Source organism: Eptesicus fuscus, chromosome 14 (assembly GCF_027574615.1).
Source record: "Eptesicus fuscus isolate TK198812 chromosome 14, DD_ASM_mEF_20220401, whole genome shotgun sequence".
Lineage (NCBI taxonomy): Eukaryota > Metazoa > Chordata > Mammalia > Chiroptera > Vespertilionidae > Eptesicus > Eptesicus fuscus.
In genome coordinates, this window is record NC_072486.1 from 47,782,498 (window position 1) to 47,807,316 (window position 24,819).

Consider the following 24,819-nt stretch of genomic DNA (forward strand, 5'->3'; position numbering starts at 1 on the left):
GATTGTGAGAGGGGTCCCAGATTGGAGAGGGTGCAGGCTGGGTTGAGGGACACACAAACCCTCCCCCCATACATGAATTTCATGCACTGGGCTCTGTGTGTGTGTGTGTGTGTGTGTGTGTGTGTGTGTAGAGAGAGAGAGAGAGAGAGAGAGAGAGAGAGAGAGAGAGAGAGAGAGAGAGAGAGAGAGAAAGAATATATGCAAATTAGGCCGGGACACTGTAACAGGTCACGACTGGACAGGAGGAGGTTGCGCACACAGGTGAGGTCTGGAGTGGAGATGGAGACGGAGACAGAAACGGGGGGCCGGCCCCGCAGCTTCTGTGGCTGAGCACAGGCCTGGAGAGAAGACGGCGGGCCCACCTCTCGCAGCAGCAGTGCTGGTCCCTCCCGGCTCCCACAGAAGCGGCGCAGCTCCCTTGCGGCTCCTGTGGGCGCCGGCGGCTCGCTTCCGGCTCCTGTGGAAGCAGTGCGGGTCCCTCCCGCGGCTCCCGTGGAAGCAGTGGGTGGCCTACTGCGCGCAATGGGCTACTAGTATATATATAAAGAGCCCTGCCTAGGGCCAGCCATACTGGTGCTTCAATTTTTTAAAGTGAGCACCTGAAAGTGTGGGCTGTACTTTCAAGATGCCCCTAAGAGTCTGAAGAGGTGCACCCTCCTCCTCCATTTCAATGACGATTATTTTCCCACTATTGCCAAGGACTGAACACATCTATAGTGCTCTGGCCCATCTGTGCAAGCTCATACCTTCACAATCTGACTTCCAAAAGAGTTTCAATGAAGAGTAAAATGTGCTGATCTACCATGCTGCCCATTCTCTCTGTTCAGTCCAGAAGTCACACACAGGGTAACTTGCCTATGAAACAAACTCACCCACTAAAAAGTTATTTAACTGCTCCTTTGTTCAGCTCTCACCCAGTTCTAAATCGCACCTGTGACTCTCTCTCTGTGTACAAGGTTTCCAATGTAATATACCGACTTGTCCTGTAGCACCTCAGTGAGGCAGGAATAACTGCTACTAGGAGGGTCTGTAAAGCTGAGGGAACTCTTCCAAACACCTGGCACCCTGCACAATGGTGGGCGGGAGGGACCCCACTGACCTGTGTCAGCGTCATTCAGCCTAGAAACCTCTGAACCCAAAGAGGAGCCCTGATCCCAACCCAAATTCCTGGAGCCCTGAGTGGCCTGGGTGTCAGGACAGGTCCAAGAAAGAGCAGATGTTCCAGCTCCTTGAGTGACACCTCACTGAGGAGGGCGACCACGAGTTAAGTGGAGACTCCACCAAGGATTCCCCTGGGTCAGGTATTCAGGGACAGCCTTTAAGTTGTTTTAACTATGAAAAAAAAAAAAAAGCCTTAAGAATATTCTTAAGCAGATACTGAAGTTTCTAACATAAAATATTACTTGAATCACATTACCAATTTGAAACCTGTAATAATTTCAGTCTAGGCCAGTCTAACTAACAGCAAAACTGCTTTCTAAGCAAACTGATGGTGTAAATGGAATCACAGGTCTAGATCACAAACTGTTTAGCCCTTAAAAAATCATTTAAGCAGTGTATTGTATGGCATTTAATATGCTAACTAGAAATGATTCTCATATACTATTACCCAATTAGGCAAAAATTTTCAAACTTTAAAAATTATGTTCTCAAAGTCAGTCCCCACTAAAATTATCCTATATAATAAAGAGGTAATATGCAAATTGACCATCACTCCAACACACAAGATGGCCACCACCATGTGGACACAAGATGGCCGCCACAAGATGGCCAGCAGGGGAGGGCAGTTGTGGGCGATCAGGCCTGCAGGGGAGGGCAGCTGGGGATGACCAGGCCTGCAGGGGAGGGCAGTTAGGGGCAACCAGGCTGGCAGGGGAGGGCAGTTAGGGGCAATCGGGCCAGCAGGGGAGCAGTTAGGAGTCGATCAGGCTACCAGGGGAGTGTTTAGGGGGTGATCAGGCTGGCAGGCAGGCAAGTGGTTGGCAGCCAGCAGTCCTGGATTGTGAGAGGGCAGTCGGACATCCCTTGAGGGGTCCCAGATTGGAGAGGGTGCAAGCTTGGCTGAGGGACACCCCCCCCCCCCCCCCGCCGCACGAATTTCATACACCAGGCCTCTAGTGTACAATAATTATAATGATTTTTACTAATTCAAACAATCTACTGGGCTTTTTTTCAGCATCAGTGGGTTATGGGAAAAAATCATGGCTTGTGCCACAACGTATCTTCTACATTTTACCACAGATGTGATGAAAATTAATGCCTATTGAAAATTATAATTTAGCAGCTGTATTAATTCTTTCTTACAAGTATTTAAACACCTACTATGTGCCAGGCTAAGCACTGGGTACACATGCTCTTTCTTGAGATTCTTCAAGTTTGGAGCACTTTCCCATCATGTGAATGAAGGCAGCAGCATAACTCAGACCTGGAGATTGTGCCAGCACCCATGCACCAGTCAGATGGCCCTGCAAACTCATGAGTCCACTGAGATTTCAGAAATAAGAGAATAAAACAAAAATTCAGGGAGAAAAAACTTCCTTTGAAGAAAATAGAGGTACTTGCTTTCATAAAGAAAAATGTTTCTTTACTAGGGAAAAAACAACAACAACAACAACAACAACAAAACAGTTTCATGAGTCCAACAGAAAAGGTTCATAGCCCTGGCTGGTGTGGCTCAGTGGTAGAGCATCAGCACTCACACCAAAGGGTCTCGGGTTCAATTCCTGGTCAAGGATGGGGCATATGCAGGAGGCAACCAATTGATGTATCTTATATTAATGTTTCTACACCCCTCCCCATACACACACTTTCTCTAAGAAAAAAAAAAAAAATCAATGGAAAAATATCATTGGATGAGGAATAACAACAAAAAGTTCTCCTGGAAATAATACCTACAATCAATAATGTATTAAAAAAGAAATCTGACTTTTGAAAGTTAAGGCAGATGCAATACATGTTCACAATTACTTTTCACACAATTACTCTTCATGGGGAAAACCTTGTTTAGATTTTTCAATTCATGTTAATTAATGAATGACTTTTAAGTAATAAAAGTACTATTTAAAAGCTTAATTTCTAGTAAAATATAACTGCTGGTTTCTTTGTGCCGTTTCCTGCTGGCAGATGAAGTTTCCACAAATAGAAAAACAATTTTACCCAGAACCTGGACTTTTGCTTTAACTGGCTATGAAAAACTAAACATCCGATTCAAGACTCACTGACCATGTCAGCTAACTGCATCCAAATGAAAAAGAAAATAATAGTATTTGAGAATTACCAATGATTATTTCTCCTATCTAGGCCCTTACTCTGGTTTGGAAAAGACAGACATTAGAAATAATATCCCATTATTTTATGAAAACAAAAAAGCAATTTATTTTTAACCTAATTATATTCACTTAGAAAACAAGTGCCCTGAGGCCAGCCTCACATCTAATATACAACAGTTTACATGAAAAAGCACACTTGCTTCATTTATCTGAACTACTCTAATCCACATCCGAAGAAACAGACTCAGCACTGAACTCATTTCAAGGACAGTTGGCTTTTAACTTGTCTCTGTGCCCATACAACTAAGTTGAGCTTTGATTTAGTAACTGTGAAAACACCTTACATTATTGAAACAGTATGTTCATCAAGTTAGCCCCTTCTGGATCACATGTATGTATGTGCACACGTGTGTGTATATCAAGCCCTTTAACAAGGAACACTTAGTTTGCAATAAGGAATGTCAAGATGCAAGAAAAGTTTATAAAATTAAAATTGTATACAATGGTAAAAACTATAATCATCACTGCTGGGCACATGGAATTAATAACCACTTTACAACTATTTTATTCATAAAACCCCTTACATAGTCACTATCATTATTCCATTTCTTTTTAAACTGACAGGAAGATCCCCAAGATCCCAGTTAGTGCCGAGGGTGGGGGGGAACGGGACAGGACTGGGGTGTGTGTGTGTATGTTGGCATTTGCACCCGGACAGGCTGTCCTGGTCTGCACTCAATGGCCCCACTGCCACACCATTCATGTCCCAGGGCTAGGACTTCATTCTTAAACTTATACTAAAACCTGGAGATCTTTTTCACAAAACCCACTACTAAGCCAGTTCCTTCCCATTTTGTAAGTGTAAAATTAATTATTTCATAAACCTAGAAGAAGCGGTTTACATTCATTCCCCCTAGTAAGACACAGATATGACAAAGAGTGAGGCAGCAACCCCCATAATTAAAAATGGAAAAGGAAGCCCAGTTGGTGTGGCTCAGTGGTTGAGCTGTTTCCCATACACTAAGAGGTCACTGATTCAATTACTGGGCACGGCAAATCCCTAGTAGAGGGTGTGTGTGGGGCAGCCGACAGCTCAGTGATGTTTCTATCTCTCTCTTGCTTCTTCTCTCTCTAAAAAAAAAAATCAATAAAAACATACTTTTTAAAAAAAGTGGAAAAGGAGTCTTCCAAAGACAGCAGGGACATAGAAAAATTTAAAAACATATTAAAAAAAAAGCAGTATGGTAAAAAATAAACACAATAAAATCAGAGAGATGAAAAGTTATCTGATACAGACATAGCACTCTGTTCTAGAAACTTTTCTCCATTAGTTCTCCCAAACACTATTAAAGTTCACAATAGGGACAAAACTGAAGACAACATACCTGTCTCAGAAATAGACACTTCCTATGTAACATTATTACTTGAATTATAAGGTAATCTAGAAGGAATACTCTATGCACCTCCTGCGGCGGGGTAAGTGGAGGAGAAATGCTATACATTTCTGGGCCTTTCCAGGACAAACAGCCCTGTGACCCTCAACTGGAGAGCAGTTCTCAGGTCAAAGTTCCTGAAAGGCACAGCCTGTGGCCTGTGAGTGACAGAGCCTGTTCTTTCTATGAAAGAATCTTCTGTGTATAGAATGTAATAGTGAGAAGACATAAAGGGAAAAAATACATAAAGAAATGACATCCTTAATGCCTAAAAAGCGCCAGAGAAGAGTTTCTGGAGGCGTTTACTACATACGTGTTGTGAACAGTCTTTAAAAAGCCACACGAGGTTCTCTCTGGGAGTCTAGTGAACGAAGACACTGCACACACCTGCAGTTCACACGTGGAGACGCTTAGGCCCAACTGCAGTTCCGTTAAATAGTACTTACATTTAAAGCAGCTTCTCCACACTTTTCAATTGCTGCAAGACCCTGATTATGAATATGTGTCTCCAAAAGTTTTTTCAATTCTCCTAGGCCGTCCTGGATTCGAGATACAAGATTATACATGCGACCCAAATCTGAAAGAAGAAGGCACCACCTTTATGCACCGAGGCAAACTCTGCATATCCACCCCACTAAGTATGTGTTTATACTGAGATGTACAATACCCTGAAATAAGATAACCATATTTTAGACTTAATTACAATAAAATATTTTGTATTTAACATATGCATATTTAGCTAGCAGTAACAATGAAGTCATGCTTTTATAAGAGTTTTATTTCCCCCTTACCATAAGAATCCACTAACATAATAGAAAAAAAATCTTTTTGTCAGGAAACATCTGATGCTTCCTAAGCACTGAAATAAAATTTATGCCTAGCACATAATAGGCACTCACACATTTGTTGTACAAAATGAATAATTTAAGGAGATACAAATATCCATCTCAACTATATAAACAAATGAGTCACAAAAGGGCCCCAAAATTCCTCATTTATTGTATGTATGGTATATGGTTAGTTTATGACAGCCAAAGAAGAAAAATCCCAAATCCCCAAATCAATCTTTTACTGAGCTCCTAACACATCCCAGTAAAATATGGGAGGGATAAGAAAAAGGCAGAACAATCAATCACCTTTTCATCTTGAAGAATTTTCAAAAGAAAAATATTCAAGAAGAAAGTGGGGGTGATATCATTTAATGCTAAAGTTGTAGAATAAGCTATATTTCAAATTAAACATGAAAAGATGCTCTTCCCCAAGTCATACCCAAAACACTCTCCAGAGGTCCAAAGTCAATACACAAAAAGGTAGACACTCATACATTAATCTTTTAAAAACTGACTGATAGTTGTAACGCTTTAACTCTGAGTCAAGAATTCCACTTTCAAAACCACAGATCGTAATAAGCATGTACAGGTTTGGAGTTGCAGAGGCTCACCTTCATTTTTGTCGGCATCCAGCAAGTTCTGAAACTCTGTGTGGAAAATCTCCAGGTGCTTCTCGATGAGCACCTGCTCGCACTTCCTTGCTAGCTCGTCTTGAGTGCTTTCGTGAAGGTAGACCTGCACTCTCCGTTGCTCCTCGAGCAGACGGGCCTCTGCCTGGAGGAGTTAATTCAAGTGATAGGTCTGATTTCTTTTTTATTTTAAACTATTACATGGAAAACAGCAAATTAAAACTCATAAACATACTCTAATAAAATACTATCTAAAAAAAGGGGGGAGAGGTATTTTGATTTTAGGATGAATCCCAGCCATATTTAAGGGGTCACTGATATTTTCAATTTTCTCTGCAATATAACATTTCCCCTTCAAACTCCTCTTTTAATGACTTAATGAGGTTATAATGATTCATTTTCTTCCTTTTATGTGTGGCATTTCACTTTTGGGGGTAAAACCTCTATTTGACACTGAGAAACCTATAGATGCTTCCTATATGTAGAACACCAAGAACCACTACTTTTGACTGGAAGCTACTTGGAGTAGAAATGACCACATGGAAATAATTATTAGTAATAACATATATTTTTTTAAATTTTAAGAAAAACATTATGGCCAATCTCTGGCCAATCATTAAATTTATGCACCTCTGAAATCTACTGGATTATTTATGAGTCTCAATTTCTCACATTGCCCTTCAAAAAGAAAAACACACACAAAGATACAATTTAATAGAATAGCAAAATTAATCAAAGTAATAAATTTTACAATATATCATACCAAAAATATGTGTGGTGTAAGGTTTCACAGAAGAACTACTAAATTACCAAAGCAAAAAAGATATTTTAATGATAATCTGAAATTATTCAGGTGATCTGAAATAAGAGACAAAAACTATATTTTGTACTATAAGAATGTCAATACTCCCCAAATGATTTTTAAATTTGGCATAATTTTGGAGAACTCTGGAAAAATTCAACACCCAAGAGCCAAGAATACATAAAATAAAAAACAAACAAACAATTAGAACTTGCAACTGTCAAGACTTAATAACAATGAGACAACTGTTTAAACTACAGAAGTTAGATCCATGTACATTCTAAATAGTTAATTGGGAACAATAAACTTGAAAAGTATCTGTAGTATGTATCAAAGGTCAATATCCTTAATATATCCTTAATATATAATGATCTCTGAAAAAGATCATTATATCTAAATGCTCCCTATCTAAAAAATCAATGAGTATAGCCAAATAAAAACATGGGAAAGGAAAAGGAAGAAACAATTTACAAATGAAGAAATAAAAAAACTTCAAGTTTCTAATAAGAGCTAATTAGTTAAATTATAGCATATTTGGTTAATGAAATACTATTTTTCAGTAAAATAAACATAAAAATAATGCTAATATAACAGATCATTATTGAAAAAAAGAGGTTATAAAAAACCTGACAGCATTATCCCAATTTGATTTAGTATTCATATTTAGTAATAGCGTCCCAGGCTTATACGTTTGTTTTACTTATACAGTATTTCCCAAAAAGTCTATAGTTAACGTGTATTTTTTTCTGATTACAAAGTTCTTTTAAAAAACAGTAAGAGATCTTTATGTGCTTGAACTCAGAAGTTCTACATTAAGAACCTGCTGCTTCCCATCTAATGTTTCATTAAGCCGGATACATGAAGAGCTAAAGCTGATGAAATACAGGACATGTAAACCCCAAAGTGCCACTTTTTCTGTTTTAAGTTAAATCATTTCCTGGAAAAACAATCACTTTGGGCAGCAAAAATTCATCTCTTTAAAACTTTGCCTTCTCCGGCAGCAACCTTTTATCCCTTCCCAAACAGGGCTGATTTATTCTGGGGGCATAGGCTCCCCACCTCTTGGTCTACAAAGTGGAAGGATTCTATAGAGCCTTCCTGCAGCAGCCCAGAGGGAAGGGAACCGTAACTGGTACCTAAGGGGCCTCAGCAATCACTTCTTTTATACACAACTAAAGAAACCAAGGGCCTAGGTGTTATATTGTTGTAGTATTAGGTTTCAGGCAGGACATTCTTTGTTGATTTTAAGTCAAGCTCTTGATTGTCACTGTACTTGGAGGAAAATATATTAGAATACCAAGATCAAATTCAAAATGACTAAATATAACTATCCTGTCCCTAATAATTCTATTAGAATCAGTTTGCAGTAAAAACAACAACAACAAAAAGGTAAGGCAGCAATTTTCAATCCATGTGCTGTAAAATTTTAAAAACATGCAATACTTGCCCGCCGGCATAGCTCATTGGTTTGAGCGTCAACCTATGAACCAGGAGGCCACAGTTCAATTACCAGTCAGGGAACATGCCTAGGTTGCAGGCTCGACCCCAGTGGGTGTGTATGCAGGAAGCAGCCTATCAGTGATTCTTATCATTGATGTTTTTATCTCTCTCTCCCTATTCCTTCCTCTCTGAAATCAATAAAAATATATTTAAACAAACAAACCTACCAACAAACAAAAAACAACATGCAATACTTGACTATTTAGTCAAGGAGACCAACCTCTTTTCCCTTTGATTGTCAAATTTTAAAAAATGACAACAACCAACACAAAGATAACTGCCTGGTGTGAATGAGTCAAAATTATAGCTATTTTATTGTGTCAGATCAGCAAAAAATGTATTTTTTTTTTTGGCGTCCTGCAGAATCTTAATAATTAGTATACGTGTGCCATGAGATGAAAAAGGTTGAAAATCGCTGAAGATGTAATTTATTTTTAAAGTTTTTAAAAATGACATTAGAAACCTAGTCAGAGATATTTTTGTAGCTCAGATTAGTCTCAGTGACAAGACTGCAAGATACATTAAAATACTGATGTGGCGCCCTAGCCGGTTTGGCTCAGTGGATAGAAGGGTCCCAGATTCAATTCTGGTCAAGGGCACATGCCTGGGTTGCGGGCTCGATCCCCAAGAGGGGGCATGCAGGAGAAAGCCGATCAATGATTCTTTCTTATCATCACTGATGTTTCTCTCTTGCTCCCTCTCCCTTCCTCTCTGAAATAATATATATGTGTATTACACACACACACACACACACACACACACACACACACACACACACACACACACTGATGTGGCTCAGGGTTGCTCCTTCATTGAAGCCTCCTTAGAAAGAGAAGCCAAAGATCCTCCAGACCTTCCACTCATAACACAGAAAAGGGGACAGAGACCCCCAGAGTATGTGGACATGCAGTCCAATTTGGCTGCTGAAAGCAGAATACGAATTTCTCGATATTCATGCTTTATCTCAGTATTGTTCATTAGTTTTATATTCTATTTCCTGATAGCACGTTGTAATATAAACATAATTCCACCTTAAGTCACTGAATAAAATGGGCCATCTTTATCCTGTGGTATTGCACACACCCAGACATATGGAGATTTTGATCAATGCACAGGTATAGTAACAAACACATCATGCTTTGCTGTTTGCCAAATATAACGTGTATATCTGCAATAGCTTATTATTCCCATTTTACAGATGAAGAATCTGAGAAACAGAAGATTAAGGTCAATTCCCTAGTAAATGGTGGAGTGGGGATTTAAAACTAGACTTATAGCCCAGTTTTGAGATGCAAGGATATGTGTGGGTAAGAGCAGGACTGTTTGCATGGTTAATTCCAACTTTACACTCATAGATTCTATGCGTAAGGACTTCCTGAATGTGATGGAAATCATGTTTGATAAGATCCAATCGATTTGGACCAAACCTTTAACCCTCTAGAAAGAAATCCACTCTAAGAAAACCTGGAAGGCAGGCCCATACTGGGTTGAAACACCCAGGCCATTACAAATCTTTGCTCTTCACGTTGCCATTGGTTCCATGCCTAATTTTATTTTTTTAATTATATTTTTAAAATATATTTCTTTATTGATTTCAGAGAGGAAGGGAGGGAGAGATAGAAACATCAATGATGAGAGAGAATCACTGATTGGCTGCCTCCTGCACACCCCAACCGGGGATCAAGCCTGCAACCCAGGCATGTGCCCTTGGCTGGAATCGAACCTGGGACCATTCAGTCCACAGGATGATGCTCTATCCACTGAGCCAAGATGGCTAGGGCCCATGCCTAATTTTAAAAACGAACTGCCTCCCTAGCCAGTCCGGCTCAGTGGATAGCGCGTTGGCCTGCGAACTGAAGGGTCCCGGGTTCGATTCTGGTCAAGGCATGTACCTTGGTTGCAAGCCTGCTCCCTGGCCCTGGTCGGGATGTGTGTGGGAGGCAACCAGTCAATGTGCCTCTCTCACATCGATATTTCTCTCTCCGTGTCTATTACTCTCCCTCCCACTCTCTCAAAAAAAAAAATCAATGAAAGAATACCCTTGGGTAAGGATTAACAAAGGCCCTGCTTGGGGCGTGCTTATGGTCTTAAAAGCTGATTTCCTTGCACCAGGATACTACACTTCTCCTCAGGGCGGGTGCTGGTAGGACCTCAGTCCACGTCAAAGTTCATGGAAAGAACAGGGCTCACCCACTGTTGTGGATGTGCACCTTGAGTAATAAATAAATGGCCCCATTTTTAAAACATGCACCATTTTAAAAGACTCACCATAAATAGTGGAGTTCCATAAAAGATGTATTTATAAAAAATACACTGCCAAACTAAAATGAAATAACAGGCAATGCTAAGATTCAAAACAGCTTATGTTTCAAAAGTCTATTTGCAGGCAGCTGTTTGAAACTCTGGACAAGCTGGATAGGTTCCAGGTCAGCATACAAAATCTGACTTAACCCACAAATATAAACAAAGAACTATTACAATTCCAAGTACAATACTTTTGAAGAGTTCTGTTTTTGTTAGGTTGTGAGATATCAGAAATTTGTTAAGGACTTTCAATGTCAGACTTCTCAGGCCCACTTATAATCACAACCCTATAGGAAATACACTGAGAACATCACAAACTAGTGGGCAGGGCTTCATGAGGGAGCTTCTGGTCTTATTAAGGTGCCTTACTAGCTTTCTATCTCAGTTTGCAGAAAAATTGCTTCTGTAGTCCACGTGCTCTCCCAGGAAAAGAGCACCAGGGGCAAAGCACACAGCAGACACTATTGGCCTCTGATTCCCTGGAAATCTCCTTGTACATCTCGTACATATCGGTGGAGCCAACCCCTGCCCTTAAGTCAAGTCTGACTGGAACACAGCCACACCCATCTGTGTAGAAGTTGCCATGGCTGCTTTCCCACCACAGTATCAGAGCTGAACAGCTGCATGGAGACCACAAGTTGCACAAAGTCTAAAACATTTACTACGTGGCCCTTTGCAGAAAGTTCGCTAACTCTGGACCTGGGTCACTCCTCACAATGTCAATCTAAGATACCTGGATCACCCAGAAAGAGAACAAGGAACAATCACACTAGAACTTCATCAAAACCTCACTTGGTACAGAAATGGCTCATGATGCAGGCCCATTCTGACCTGCACAAGAATTGGGTTCCATGGTGTTAGGAGAGTCTCTCCTCTAACACAGATTGGAAGCCTGTGTCGCAGATTATTAGGGGATCTTTAAAAAAAATTTTTTTTATTGATTTCAGAGGGGAAGAGAGAGAAAGATAGAGATAGAAACATCAATGATGAGAGAATCATTGATCGGCTGCCTCCTGCACACCCCCTACTGGGGATTGAGTCCGCAACCCGAGCATGTGCCCTTGACTGGAATTGAACCCGGGACCCTCCCGTCCGCAGGCTGAGGCTCTATCCACTGAGCCAAACAAGCTAGGGCTAGGGGATATTTTATAAACAAAAAAGCAAAGCTTAAAGTCTGCAAATTTGAGACTATTTGTTTAAAACTTATTTTCTCTCAACCTGGTGAGACTGTGGTTCCCACTAATGTCGAGATACATTCTAGGAGAGACAGTGCAAAACATACAAGTCATATAGCTATTATGCTTCTCTCTTTAGAACAGTGAAGACAGCACTGAGTTGTGATTATTAAACTAATTTACAATAACTCCTAGACCAATCAGAAGCATTTGCACCTGCTATAGACACACAGTCACACTGCCCAGGAATTGCACATAACATATACTAAAGAGAAGAATTCCTCTGACAGCAGTAATTTTCATTGAAGGACACTTAAGGTATGGTATTGAAGCTCACCTTTTTCATGTATTCAGTAACTGGGTTCTGCTGCAAGAATTCAGTACTCTCTCTGGTATAAAATCTCTCTGTATCAGCCAAAAACTGAGACTCAAAGGATTCTTTATACACTGTTAACGTAGGGCCCTTCGCAAATGCATCATCTTCATTCAGCCCCAATTCCACTAGAAAGAAATATGAAGTATATTTCAATTACCCTATTTTTTATATTTTACAGAATATACTTAGGTGTAACATCCAGTTTAAGTTATGCTTAAAAGGTAAGTGTGAAATGGCAGGACATAAAGTCTGTTATTCACTAGTATTAAAGTACACTGTTTCCATAAAATAAAAAATGAAAAACAATACAAGACATACAAAAGGAAGTAATTCTGACCAATGGCCAGGCATGCTTCAAAGTTATCATGAAGCTTCTTTGGAAAACTTTTATATTTCCTGACAGTGTAGAAATAATAAAAATGACTAATTTTAAATTTTAAAAAATATAATGCTACCCACATTTTAAAAACAGTGTATTACTTTGCTGGTTTTTCCATCTAAATTTTCCAAGCTGATATAAATTTCTGGTTATAATTGAGCTCCATTAATGACACTGTCATATAATATATCCAGTAATTCAGCATGAGACCAGAAAAGAAAATAATTCAAATGTCTATTACATCAAATTTTCCTTAAGGTACAAGGACCAAACAATTTTATGATGGGTAATATCAAATAGAATCACACTGACTTCAAGAGAATTATAAGTACCCTTGTAAATGCTACCCATATTCTTGATAATGAAATATTTTAAAATGAATCTGTTGGAGTACTGTTATAACTGACATTTGATATGACAACATTGAATAAATTAAAGGAAAACTGTTTACCATAAGACTGTACAACTCCACTAATCAGTCTTGTATTGATGGTTTCACCATTTCTTTCCTTTTCAATCAGTTTTAAAACAGCATTGGTTACCTTCAGAAAGGACATAGGAAAAAGATGTGTAGATTACAGGCTACAGTATGTATTGTATTATTACATATCTTTTAAACATTTAAATCCATTAAACAATGTGAGATGAGAGATAATCATGAGACGTTCCAAAAGAGAGAGGAAGACAATAGTTGAGAAATGAAATCTGTAGGGGTTTCAGAAGGAAAGCAGCACACACTCAGACAAACAGTACCTGTTTGTTCAAGGGCCTGAATAGACAATCTCTCCAAGTCACCAATGCGAGCTGGATGAAAAGAAAAAGGGAAAGTGTAAAATGTCTGTACTTTCACTGTGTTTTTCTAAGACTGAAGTCACAGGAACCAGCTGGAACCCCAGGTCATACTGATCAATAGTTCTAGATTATAACTCAGTAACTCTGTCATCACGATGAAATCAGAGCCACTCTGAGTTAGCACCTCCAAGAGGCATCACAACACAGCTCTTTATTAGCACACACTTTAGAAAAAAATTGAGATTAAGGAGAACATACATATCAGTTTAAAGGGCACCTGTGGATGCAATCTATAACATTCCCTGGGCCAAATTTAAGTTTCGACCTGACAACACACTTAATGAAGATAATTTTTAAAACTTGTAAAAATGTCCACAGATGTTGTATCAGAAAGTTACTATAAAAAGGCTCCTCCCCCCAAAAAAGTTATAATTCATGCATGAATTTTAAACTGTTTGTTGAGAGAGGTATTATTCAGCTAAAATAATATTCACATTTAAAACATTGTAACGCTCATTTACACTGTTAAGAAACTCACTTAAACATATATGTTATCAGTCTTATTTTCCCCAAATACAACGAAAGATAAAACTGGGTTTATGTAAGACATCTTTCTGAATTATATAAAAATTTAATTTGTATACTGAACTTTCACTGAGTGGTACTTACACACACACACACACACACACACACACACACACACACCTGAAAGTGATATTTAAGATAAAAGTATCCTATATAATAAAGACGTAATATGCAAATGGCCATTACACCGTGAAGCGTAACGACCGACTGCGTAACAACTGGATCACGAATCAACAGGAGGGTGGGGTAGCAAGCTACAAACGGTCGGCGGAGAACTACAGGAGGGGGTAGGGCAGCAAGCTATGGGGGGGGGCGGGGGGCAGAGGGAGCTACTGGAGGGCGGGGCAGCGGGCGGAGAGCTACAGGAGGGCAGCAGCAAGCTACTGGCTACAAGCAGGTGGAGGAGAGCTACAGGAGGGGGTAGGGCAGCAAGCTATGGAGGGGCGGGGGGCAGAGGGAGCTACAGGAGGGCAGGGCAGCGGGTGGAGAGCTACAGGAGGGCAGCAGCAAGCTACTGGCTACAAGCAGGTGGCGGAGAGCTACAGGAGGGGGCAAGGCAGCAAGCTATAAGGGGGGTAGGGGGGCCAGGGGAGCTACAGGAGGGCGGGGCAGCAGCGGAGAGCTAATGGAGGGCAGCAGCAAGCTACTGGCGCACGGATTCGTGCGCAGGGCTACTAGTCCTGTCTACTAAAAAAGCAATATGCAAATTGCACCTCCACTATGCCCATAAGCCACGCCCACCAGCCAATTAGGAGCGAGTATGCAAATTAACCCCACCAAGATGGCTACGAACATGGAGCGAGCAGGAGGCTTGGGTTTCGCCGGCAATGGAGGAAGCCAAGCTTCCTGCACACCCTGGCCGGCCGTGGACTCCACTCAAGGCTACAAAGTTTCAATTACAGAAGATAAATAAATCCCAACAAAAATGGCTGCGGCCACAGAGCGAGCAGGAGGCTTGGGTTTCCCCGGTGATGGAGGAAGCCAAACTTCCTGGCCTGCCCTAGCCTCCACTCAAGGCTACAAAGTTTCAATTATAGAAGATAAATAAACCCCAGATACCAGGGCCTCCCTTTGGGTCACCGGGGGGCGTGGCTGGCCTGCAAACCACCACAGACCCCTCGCCCAGGCCGCCCCACACCCCAAGGGAACCCCTACCCTGATCCTGGACACCCTTCATGGCAAACCAGCCGGCTCCCACCCATGCACCAGGCCTCTATCCTATATAATCCTATTTAATAAAAGAGTAATATGCAAATTGACTGTCACTCCAACACACGAGATGGCTGCCCCCATGTAGTCAAAGATGGCTGCCACAAGATGGCCAGCAGGGGAGGGCAGTTGGGAGAGACCAGGCCTGCAAGGGAGGGCAGTTGTGGGCGATCAAGCCTGCAGGGGAGGGCAGTTAGGGGTGACCAGGCCGGCAGAGGAGGGAAGTTGGGGGCGACCAGGCCTACAGGGAAGGGTAGTTGGGGGGGGGACCCAGGCCTGCAGGGGAGGGCAGTTGGGGGTGATCAGGCCTGCAGGGAAGGGCAGTTGGGGGGGGACCCAGGCCTGCAGGGGAGGGCAGTTAGGGGCAATCAGGCTGGCAGGGGAGCAGTTAGGCATCAATCAGGCTGGCAGGGGAGTGGTTAGGGGGTGATCAGGCTGGCAGGCAGAAGCGGTTAGGGGCAATCAGGAAGGCAGGCAGGCGAGCAGTTGGGAGCCAGCAATCCTGGATTGTGAGAGGGATGTCCGACTGCCTGTTTAGGCCTGACCCTATTAGGATCGGGCAGTCGGACATCCCTCGAGGGGTCCCAGATTGGAGAGGTTGCAGGCTGGACTGAGGGACACACATCCCCGTGCACGAATTTCGTGCACCGGGCCTCTAGTTTTTAATAAAGCATGAACAACATGTAGTCTAGTGTTCCTCTCTGATCAGAGTAAGGCCACCAGTGGGCAGTGGGGAAAATGCAATGTGGTGGCTGAGAATTTATAGGAAAGACATACTACACCTTTAAAAATAACTTTTTCCAAGCATTTTTTCTAAATTATTAGTAAGACAGCCTTAGAGAGTAGGGAGAAAGGAAGAAGGACCAGGCAGCTAAGAAAGTAGGACCAGCATAAACCAGAGGAGACTCAGAGGAACCGACTTGGGGGAAATGCTTGCTGGATCACTTCAATATGTCAGTAACAAAATTTAATTTATTTCCGTGGTTGACTTAAAAGGAAGCCAACAACTTTTCCCCCCCCCCCATATACAGTTTATGAAACCAACAACTTCTTATAATTAAAAAGGATAAAAAGAATTATTAAGAAAAGAGTGAAACTTTTAAAACAGACTGCTGGGCCCATCTCCAGAGTTTCTAATTAAGTCTAGGCTGAGGCCTAATAATTAGCACTCCTAACAAGCTCCCAGGTAAAGTGATGCTGCAGGCTTGGGGACCACACTGTGTAAACCAGTGAGGCTAGCAAAAACTTCCTTGACTGAAGAAACATATTAATGAAGATGATTTAACAATTAAATTAGCTTCAAAATTTATTTTCACGCAGTCTTAAAAAAACAACAACCCTCAATTGTAAACTCTACAATGATCATTCCGGTATCATGCTACTGTATAAAGTGAGGGGAGAGGGATTTCACAGTCCTCTCTGGGAAGCAGTTTCCCAAACCCTGGCTGGAGTGTCAGGGAAGGTCCCTGACGGGCCTGACTCTGCCAGGACTCAGGCTTTCAGTGAAACCTGATGGCTGGTCACACAAAAGAAGGAGGAACTTTTAATGAGAAATCGCAGAAGTGTGCAGGTTGAATTTTAGAACTCTGATTTACTCACCCTTCTCCCTACTTGCCACAAACTAAGGGTCATTTATTGATAAATTAAAATAAGAGAAATTAGCCTACTATTCTGAAAATAGGTTAACATTTGCCTAGATCCCCCAACTGAAAAGATGACACATCACTAAGAAAACAGACATTTAAAAGGTGTTCTAAGCCGGTTTGGCTCAGTGGATAGAGCGTCGGCCTGCGGACTGGAAGGTCCCGGGTTCGATTCCGGTCAAGGGCATGTACATTGGTTGCGGGCACATCCCCCAGTGGGGGGTGTGCAGGAGGCAGCTGGTCGATGTCTCTCTCTCATCGATGTTTCTAGCTATCTATCCCTCTCCCTTCCTCTCTTTGAAAAATCAATAAAATATTTAAAAAAAAAAAAAAAAGGTGTTCTAAGAAGTCTTACAGAATAGATTTCATATATTCCTTTTCGTCCTTCATCACATTCACGGCGAACCCAATGTCTATTGAGGTAGGCACAAATTCCATTCAGAACTTTGCTGGAAAACCGGTAATCTTCCCACTGCTGAGTGTAGAACTTCAGTACACTCTCATCCATCAAGTCTTCTCCATCCTGAAAACAAGGGAACTACAGCTTTAAAAGTGACTACTGTGTCTCACATGATAAAAGCTAACTAAAACAAACCATTGTTTTAAAACACATTGATGGATATGGTTCTAGATGGGTTCTTTAAATTATTCTGTTTACAAAAACATGCTCATTAATTTGAATTCTCACAAGGATATGGCTCATGAGGACTAGACTAAAGAGAGGATTTTATTAGAAATTATTTCATTTCAAACTGGCCCTTTTTTCATTGTGTTAAATATATATACACACATAAAAAGAACCCTCAATTTTAGAGTATGAGAGTAATTCCTTTTTGTTAACAAACAAGAATTCACCTCAAAATCATTCTTTTGATATCTTTTGTCTGTTAGAAAATTAACATGTCCTGTTCACAATTTAGATCATGGGCCAATACCATTTATTTTTTAATTCATCTTCCTTCTTCATTAGGTTTATTTAAAAATTATAAATATTTAAAGCTTTTTGCGGTAATCTATTACATTTTTATAGTAAGTATAATTTGTTAACAAGACTTCATGAGGAAACTGTACATTAACCAAAATTATTTTTACTGAGTTATAACTTAAATCACAAATTTTTATTTGAAGAAAACTTCAGAATTTTTTCTTAGGTATTAATAACATCTACAGAGTGCTATCCCTTAACACTGAGCACGAAATGGCAGAATCACAGAGAAGTGCTGTACAGGAGAACACAAGAGGTGGAGCCAGAGGGAGGGCGCTCCTGCGTGAATGTGCACAGGAACGAAGGGCTGGGTGAGCCCAGTAACTGCTCTCAAGACTCAGGGTCCTCATGTAAAACAGCCCCACACTATATGTTCCACAGCAGTCCAACAGCCCTATGAAAACCTGATCATACTGTCATACAACCACACTTTTGTTCATTTAAATTTACATAATAAGAAATCAAATGTAAAGTTAAGCTATTCTGGATTATACTATATGACCTTTTAAAAAAGACAAAAATCCCACTGATAGCATGGCTATAAATACTTTATACAACACAAAATACGTCCTTTACTTTAATATTAAAGAATAATTCCAGTGTTCACTTTACAGCCTCGTTAATAAAAACGAGGACACAGTAGCTTCAGTAAGACATTAGAAACACAGTTTAGGAAACATGAAAAGGACACTATCTAAGTCATAACCTGTGGTCAATCGACTACAGTCTGTTAGGATGTTTAAAGTTTCCAATTAGCTTGTAAAATATATTTTAAAAAAATTTTGGAGTATGCTGAAATTTTTGCCTATTATCTGTGTAAATAAAAAAATCTTTAAAAATATATACACAGAACGCCAATTCCCAGGGTAAAGAGTAGAGATGTCTTCACTCACTCTATGTAATACGTGTAGCACCAGATGCAGGAGCCACTGGCCCATCCTGTGGCTGGATGGAAGGCATCACACTGCCTTTGCTACAGAGGATGGAGACTGGGAAAGAAAAAGGCAGAAGATGAAGGGGAAAAACTCCATCGCTGCCCAAGCGAGAGGCTCAGAGCAAGAGGAACCCACACTTGAAGGCAATGGTGTTCTAGTGAAACCCATCCTAGCCAAGGGCATAATTTCATTGTAGCTCAGAGATATACCACGTGATCGTGTGTAAAAGGCAAGATTCACATTGGAAAAATGTGGTTACTAAAGGTTGGAAAACCTCACGATCACACGTACATTCTGATTCAGAACAGCACGTTAGGTTGCAAGTACAATATAGGTCATTTGAATTCATAATTATATGCTTTAAATTAAACAGTTCATCAATTTCTAACAACCAAATCACAAAATGGTTAGCAATTTAAGGAGAGTATTACTAAGGTGTAAGGGTATCAAAAACCTAATTTAACAAATTAACAAAACACCCTCACGCAAACTCAATGATGAAAACAATGAACAAATGACAGTGAAAGATTTAGCACTGAAATTAGATTTATTATTTCACTATCTTTTTAATGTTCTATTAGAAATGCTCAGTATATATGTCAAACGTCTTACCTTAAGAAGATTTGTCAAGTAATTCTTCAAAAATTCTTTAAGTCGTTTGTATAATTCCAAGCCAACAAATTGCGCTCCCCCAGGTGTTTGCCCCTTTTTCGATTTAGAAGGAGGGACGCCAGCCCCTCGCGTTTGGTTTGACTGGTGAACACTCGTGCAGTAGTTATAAACGTGACTTGGACAAAAGTTAAGGAAATCAACATGCACCCTGGATATGAACAGTGTTCAATATGAATGTATTTTCTTATTAAATATCTCAGTGTCAGTACATTTCCAATGTAGCAACAAAGCCTATTTATTGAAAACTAGAGTGAAGAGATCCCATTATTCACATCCCAATAAAGGTAAAAGTGAACCAGCTCCATTCATAAGTTTGTCTGCAAGCCTTGCAAGCAGCCAGCCCAGAAGGAGGAGGAGGAGGGATAGTCCAGGAGGAAGGGCATCAAGAAAACACTGGACCTTCTAGATCATTTAATGAGTCTCTCTAGGAAAACTGTCACAAGTGTATGAAAAGGCAACAAGTACAAAGGAAAGGTCGCAATTATCTACTTTAATAAAAACAAAAAGGTAATGATCACAGTCTATTATAATGCTTAGCTGTATTTCCAGAAGCATACATTAAAAATATAGAAATAACCAAAACTTTATTTTAAAATTATTTATCTGTAGACTTAAACAAAGCTACATTTTGAGGGTGAAGGACAAAAAGCAGAAGAAAAGGCAGGCAAGAGACCAAATCCTCTTATTCCAACAGAAAAGTTGCAGGTGTCTGAAATAATGAACCACAACAGCAGTGGACATGCACTATTGAGAATTATGGAGATGTGTAAAAGCAACAACAAACGGAAGAAACAGCCAAAGTCTAAAACAGCTGCCTTTGGGGAGAGGCAGTGGAGAGACTGAGAATGAGGATTGGTGAGGCAGAGAAGCACTATCCTATATAATAAAAGGCTAATATGCAAATAGACCGAACTGCAGAACAACTGAACCGGTCACTATGACGTGCGCTGACCACCAGGGGGCACATGCGGTACATGGCAGGCGTCAACAGCAGGCGGCAGAGCACAGAACATGGAGGGCTTCGGCTCCGGTGGAGCAGGTGAGCGTGGGTGCCAGACCAAGGCGGAGTGCCGGTCACTGTCATTGGGCGAGCCTCTGGTGGTTACTGAAAATTCTTTGCTCCCGTGTGCCGCGGTCCCACCGGGTGCTTGCACCTGCTGCTGACGCTGGCCCCACTCATAACCGCTGCCAGCGCCTGGTGGCCGCAGGAGTGAAACTGCAAGCAAACAGGGAACTGGGGGCTGTGGCGGGAGGGCCTGGATGGGGGTGTGGAGGATGGGCTGGGACCCGCCCCTGTGCCCACCGCAGCCTCACGGCCCACAGTTCCTTTCAAGATGCACGAATTCATGCACTGGGCTCCTAGTCTATATATATAAAACCCTAAGCGACTGGTAGACTGACCAGTCGCTATGACATGTACTGACCACCAGGGGGCAGACGCTCAACGCAGGAGCTGCCCCCTCCTGGTCGTCAGTGCACTCCCACAGCAGGAGCGTTGCTCAGCTGACCGACAGGCGCCAGACGCAGAGCTCAGGCACGGCACCGGCCAGGGCTCAGGGTCCTCCCCAGCTGCCTACCTGCTGCTTCATGCACTACTACCTCCTCAGGGGCTGAAACTGGCAGTCCGACATCCCCCCGAGGGGTCCCAGACTGCGAGAGGGCTCAGGCCAGGCTGAGGTGCACCAGGCCTCTAGTTTTGTTATAACTTTTAATACTATTTTAATGTATCAGCATGTATTTTACTTGGAAAAAATTAATAGACACTGATTCAGGTAGAAAAATATCAATAAAACAGAATATTCTGATATATATATATATTTTAAATCTTTACTGGTATATTTTACGAACTTAGTATATAGAGACATTTCAAGCCAGTGGGTAAAGATAGATTATTCAGTAACATTATGGCAAGAGGAAATTTAAAAAATAAGCCATATTAAAAATACTAGTATATTATAAATAGACTAAAAAATATATACAGACTGGAACCATAAAACAAAGAAAATACACAAGAATATTTTTTTGATCTCAGTTTGGAGAAGGCCAAAGTCGTAAATCTGATAATTTGAAAGTATTTTAGTAAAAAATATCTTAAACAAAGAGTTACTATCTTTAATAAATTAAGGTAATTTAAAGCAATATAAAAAGTTAATCTCTATGGAAACATGGGCAAAATATTCCAACAGAAAATCCAAAAGCTAAAAGAAATATGTATTAGTGGCCTTCTCCCCAAATTCCTCAATCTTAGTAATAATAATAATAAAAAAAACTATGCCTTAAAACAATGAATCATTTTATTAAATGTTTCCAATGCAAAGAGAATCACAGATTATAATACACAATGAAGTTCATGACCCAATTTGGAAAAAAATCTTACTATTTCCCACTCATCTCATTCCATCCGAAACCCCCCTAATGCTTCAGGAAATGAGGTGGTACAGATTATAACTGATTATTACTATGTACTGCTCCATAATCCACTCCTCCCTCCACTGTTCCTAGGGGCAAAGATACCCATGATTTGGTGCCTATCATTCCTATGGAAGTTTTTCTATTTTACTGTGTAACTATATATGAAATTATTTTGTTTTCAAACTTTAGATTACACAAGTTGTAACATGCACATTTGCTCCTGTCATTTGCTTCTGTTAAGATGTGACAGCTCCATCTGTATGCAATATATCACAAAGTACAGATTTACAACAATTTATCCACTCTCTTGTTGTTAATGATCATTTGGTGGGTTCAATTTTTGGCATGATCCTACTTTCTTTTAAATTTGATTTGCACACTGAGGTTTCTAATCTACCTTGAGTACAACTGTACATGATAATGAGCAATGGGTCACACACAGTGTATTATATGGTCTATCCTTTCACTATTATGTATTGCTATTTTTAGACTGTCCATTTCATGAAGTTTTCAAGTAGACTGCCCAATTGTTTAGTCTTAAAAAAAAAAAAGGCTGTATTTTAAATATTTTTATAATTAATTTTGCCAGAGGCTTGTCTATTAGTCTTTTTAAAGAAGCTTGTGTGCGATTTATTAATTTTAATCACTGTATATTTCTGTTCTTTTTAATTTATTTCTTTACATTTGTTTTTTTTCTCTCTCTCTCTATAAATCCTTGCTTTGGTTGCTTAGCTTTGCAATTTCTCCACTTTGCTCTTTTTAATATAAGCTTTAAAAACTACAGATTTTTCTCCTCCATAACACTTTGGCTGCATCACCAGGGTCTGATATGTGTTTTCCTTATTATATATTATTTTTCCATTAGTTCTCTTAAGTGATTTAGAATTTTTTAGATTCAAAGGTGTACTTTTTTTTTTACCTTAAAAACCCTTAATTTCATTTTTAAATTAATCAGAGGATGCTATCTTTTTGATAGCTTCTTTGAAATGTGATGAGACTTAGAGCTAAATATGATTTTCTTTGCATGTGCTTGAAGGCAATATCCATTCTCTGACTGCTGGGACCCATCAGAGCAAGCTGGTCAGTCTGTTTTTCAAATCTTTTATACTGGCCCAGCCGGTGTGGCTCAGTGATTGGGCATTGACCTATGGTCATGGTTTGATTCCCAGTCAGGGCATATGCCTGGGGTTGCGGACTCAATCCCCAGTAGTGGGCATACAGTAGGCAGCTGATACATGATGATTCTGTCTCATTGATGTTTCTCTCTATTCCTCTCCCTTCCTCTCTCCCTCTCTCTCTCTCTCTCTCTCTCTCTCTCTCTCTCTAAAAATCAATAAAAACATATTTTTAAAAAATCTTTTATACTGATGGTAATGTCTGTTTATTAGGTACTGCATATTTTTCATTGAAATATCCCTATCTAATTATGGACTTGTCAATTTCTCTTATAATTCTCTACCACGTGTCATTTAAATTTGGAGGCCTTATTAGCAAGTACACAAATGTGAAATTACATTCCTAGTGACTTGTTCTTTTTATTAGACGTGTGTTTACTCCTAACAATAGTGCCTTAGAAAACTATCATATTTGATAGAATTCTCTTCAAATATCTATATCTTACCTCCTTACTTTCAATTTTCATGTCTTAATGTTTTGCTGTGTCTATGCTCACCACCACTGAAAAATTCACTTTAAAAAAACTGAGTCTAATAATCTCTGATAGAGAAGTTTGGTTTTAAGGTTTTATTGTTTTATATTGCTAATTGGGTTAACTTCTACCATATTTTGTGTTTTCTATTTTAATTATTTTTCTTTATGCTTGTTTTCTCCCCTTGCCCTTTCTAATGGGTCAATATTCCGTTACACTATAGTTATTTTATTATGTTGGCATTACACACTTTATTTGTATTCATGTAATGATTACATTAAAATCTGGTGTGCCTATTTTGCTTTTCATCAATTCTGATAAATTCTTGGGTTATCTTCTCTGAAGCCCCCCCGTTCCATTTTCTCTTATCTTTTCTACTACATGTATGTCGGGTATATTCAAGTCACCTTCCTTCCCTATCTCATTTTATTTCTTCAGTTATTCGCCATCACTTTCTCTCTTTGTTCAAATTTCCTAATTTTCCTGGATCTACCGTCTGATTAAGTGATTCTCTCTCAGCTGTGTCACATTTGCTGGTTACTGTTAATGATTTTATTTTACATCTGTACAATTTCCTGGTCCTTTTAAAAATCTTATTCTCCATAGTGTTTTGTTCTTGTACATTTCTGATCCTGCACATCACTAATTGTCTTTAACATACTTAGAGGCGCTTACTCTCTAAAGATCCTATTGTTGCAGTTCCTGAGGTTCCAATTCTGTTCATTCTATGTGCTGACTTGTTCCTGTGAACTCTCTCCTCTGCTTTGTAACTTTATATACTTTTAAAACTCACTTTCAGTGGTTTTCACATTAATTTCGAGCTTGAAGAAACCCTGTAACAACCTGGTAGACAAACTCAAACCCCAAACATACCTGAAGTGACCAATTCTCAAGATAGATTTTTCATACTACCCTCACATCCAGAACTCAGCTCTAACTGGTTTCCTAGTTGCCTTCCTGGAACAGTGGGTCAATAATTTTGTTTTCCAGTTCATTTCCTCACTAAAGATTTCCAAGGACACAGGGGCATTACCCCCACCAAGACTTGCCTGGGCACAAGGCTTCATCTCCTTTTCTGTGTGGCCACCATCTTCCAACCCACCTCTCATCAAAATCCTTAAAAGCTCACAAATCCACAGAGGCTCATAATTCTTACCTAGCACCCAGCTCTAGTTTGCATCCAGGGAATTTTTTTTGCTTATTTGGTCCAGCCTGACTTCTGTTTCTTGGCAACATATTAA

The 24,819-nt window shown here is 40.2% G+C and overlaps 1 protein-coding gene across 3 annotated transcripts in view; it reads right to left on the minus strand.

Annotated features, from left to right (window-relative positions):
• Positions 1-24,819, minus strand: part of CUL1 (cullin 1) — a 91,617-nt gene that overhangs the window by 20,928 nt on the left and 45,870 nt on the right. The window contains exons 3-9 of one of the 3 annotated variants that reach the window (XM_008153939.3): positions 19,459-19,633; positions 17,282-17,449; positions 13,451-13,501; positions 13,149-13,239; positions 12,280-12,443; positions 6,144-6,306; positions 5,149-5,279 (exon numbers count right to left, since the gene is read on the minus strand). In XM_008153939.3, coding sequence (XP_008152161.1) covers positions 5,149-5,279; positions 6,144-6,306; positions 12,280-12,443; positions 13,149-13,239; positions 13,451-13,501; positions 17,282-17,449; positions 19,459-19,633 — 943 coding nt within the window. Of the gene's footprint in view, positions 1-5,148; positions 5,280-6,143; positions 6,307-12,279; positions 12,444-13,148; positions 13,240-13,450; positions 13,502-17,281; positions 17,450-18,804; positions 18,865-19,458; positions 19,634-24,819 lie in introns of those variants that run through there. The other 2 variants (XM_028128968.2, XM_054726585.1) reach the window with 2 other exon arrangements.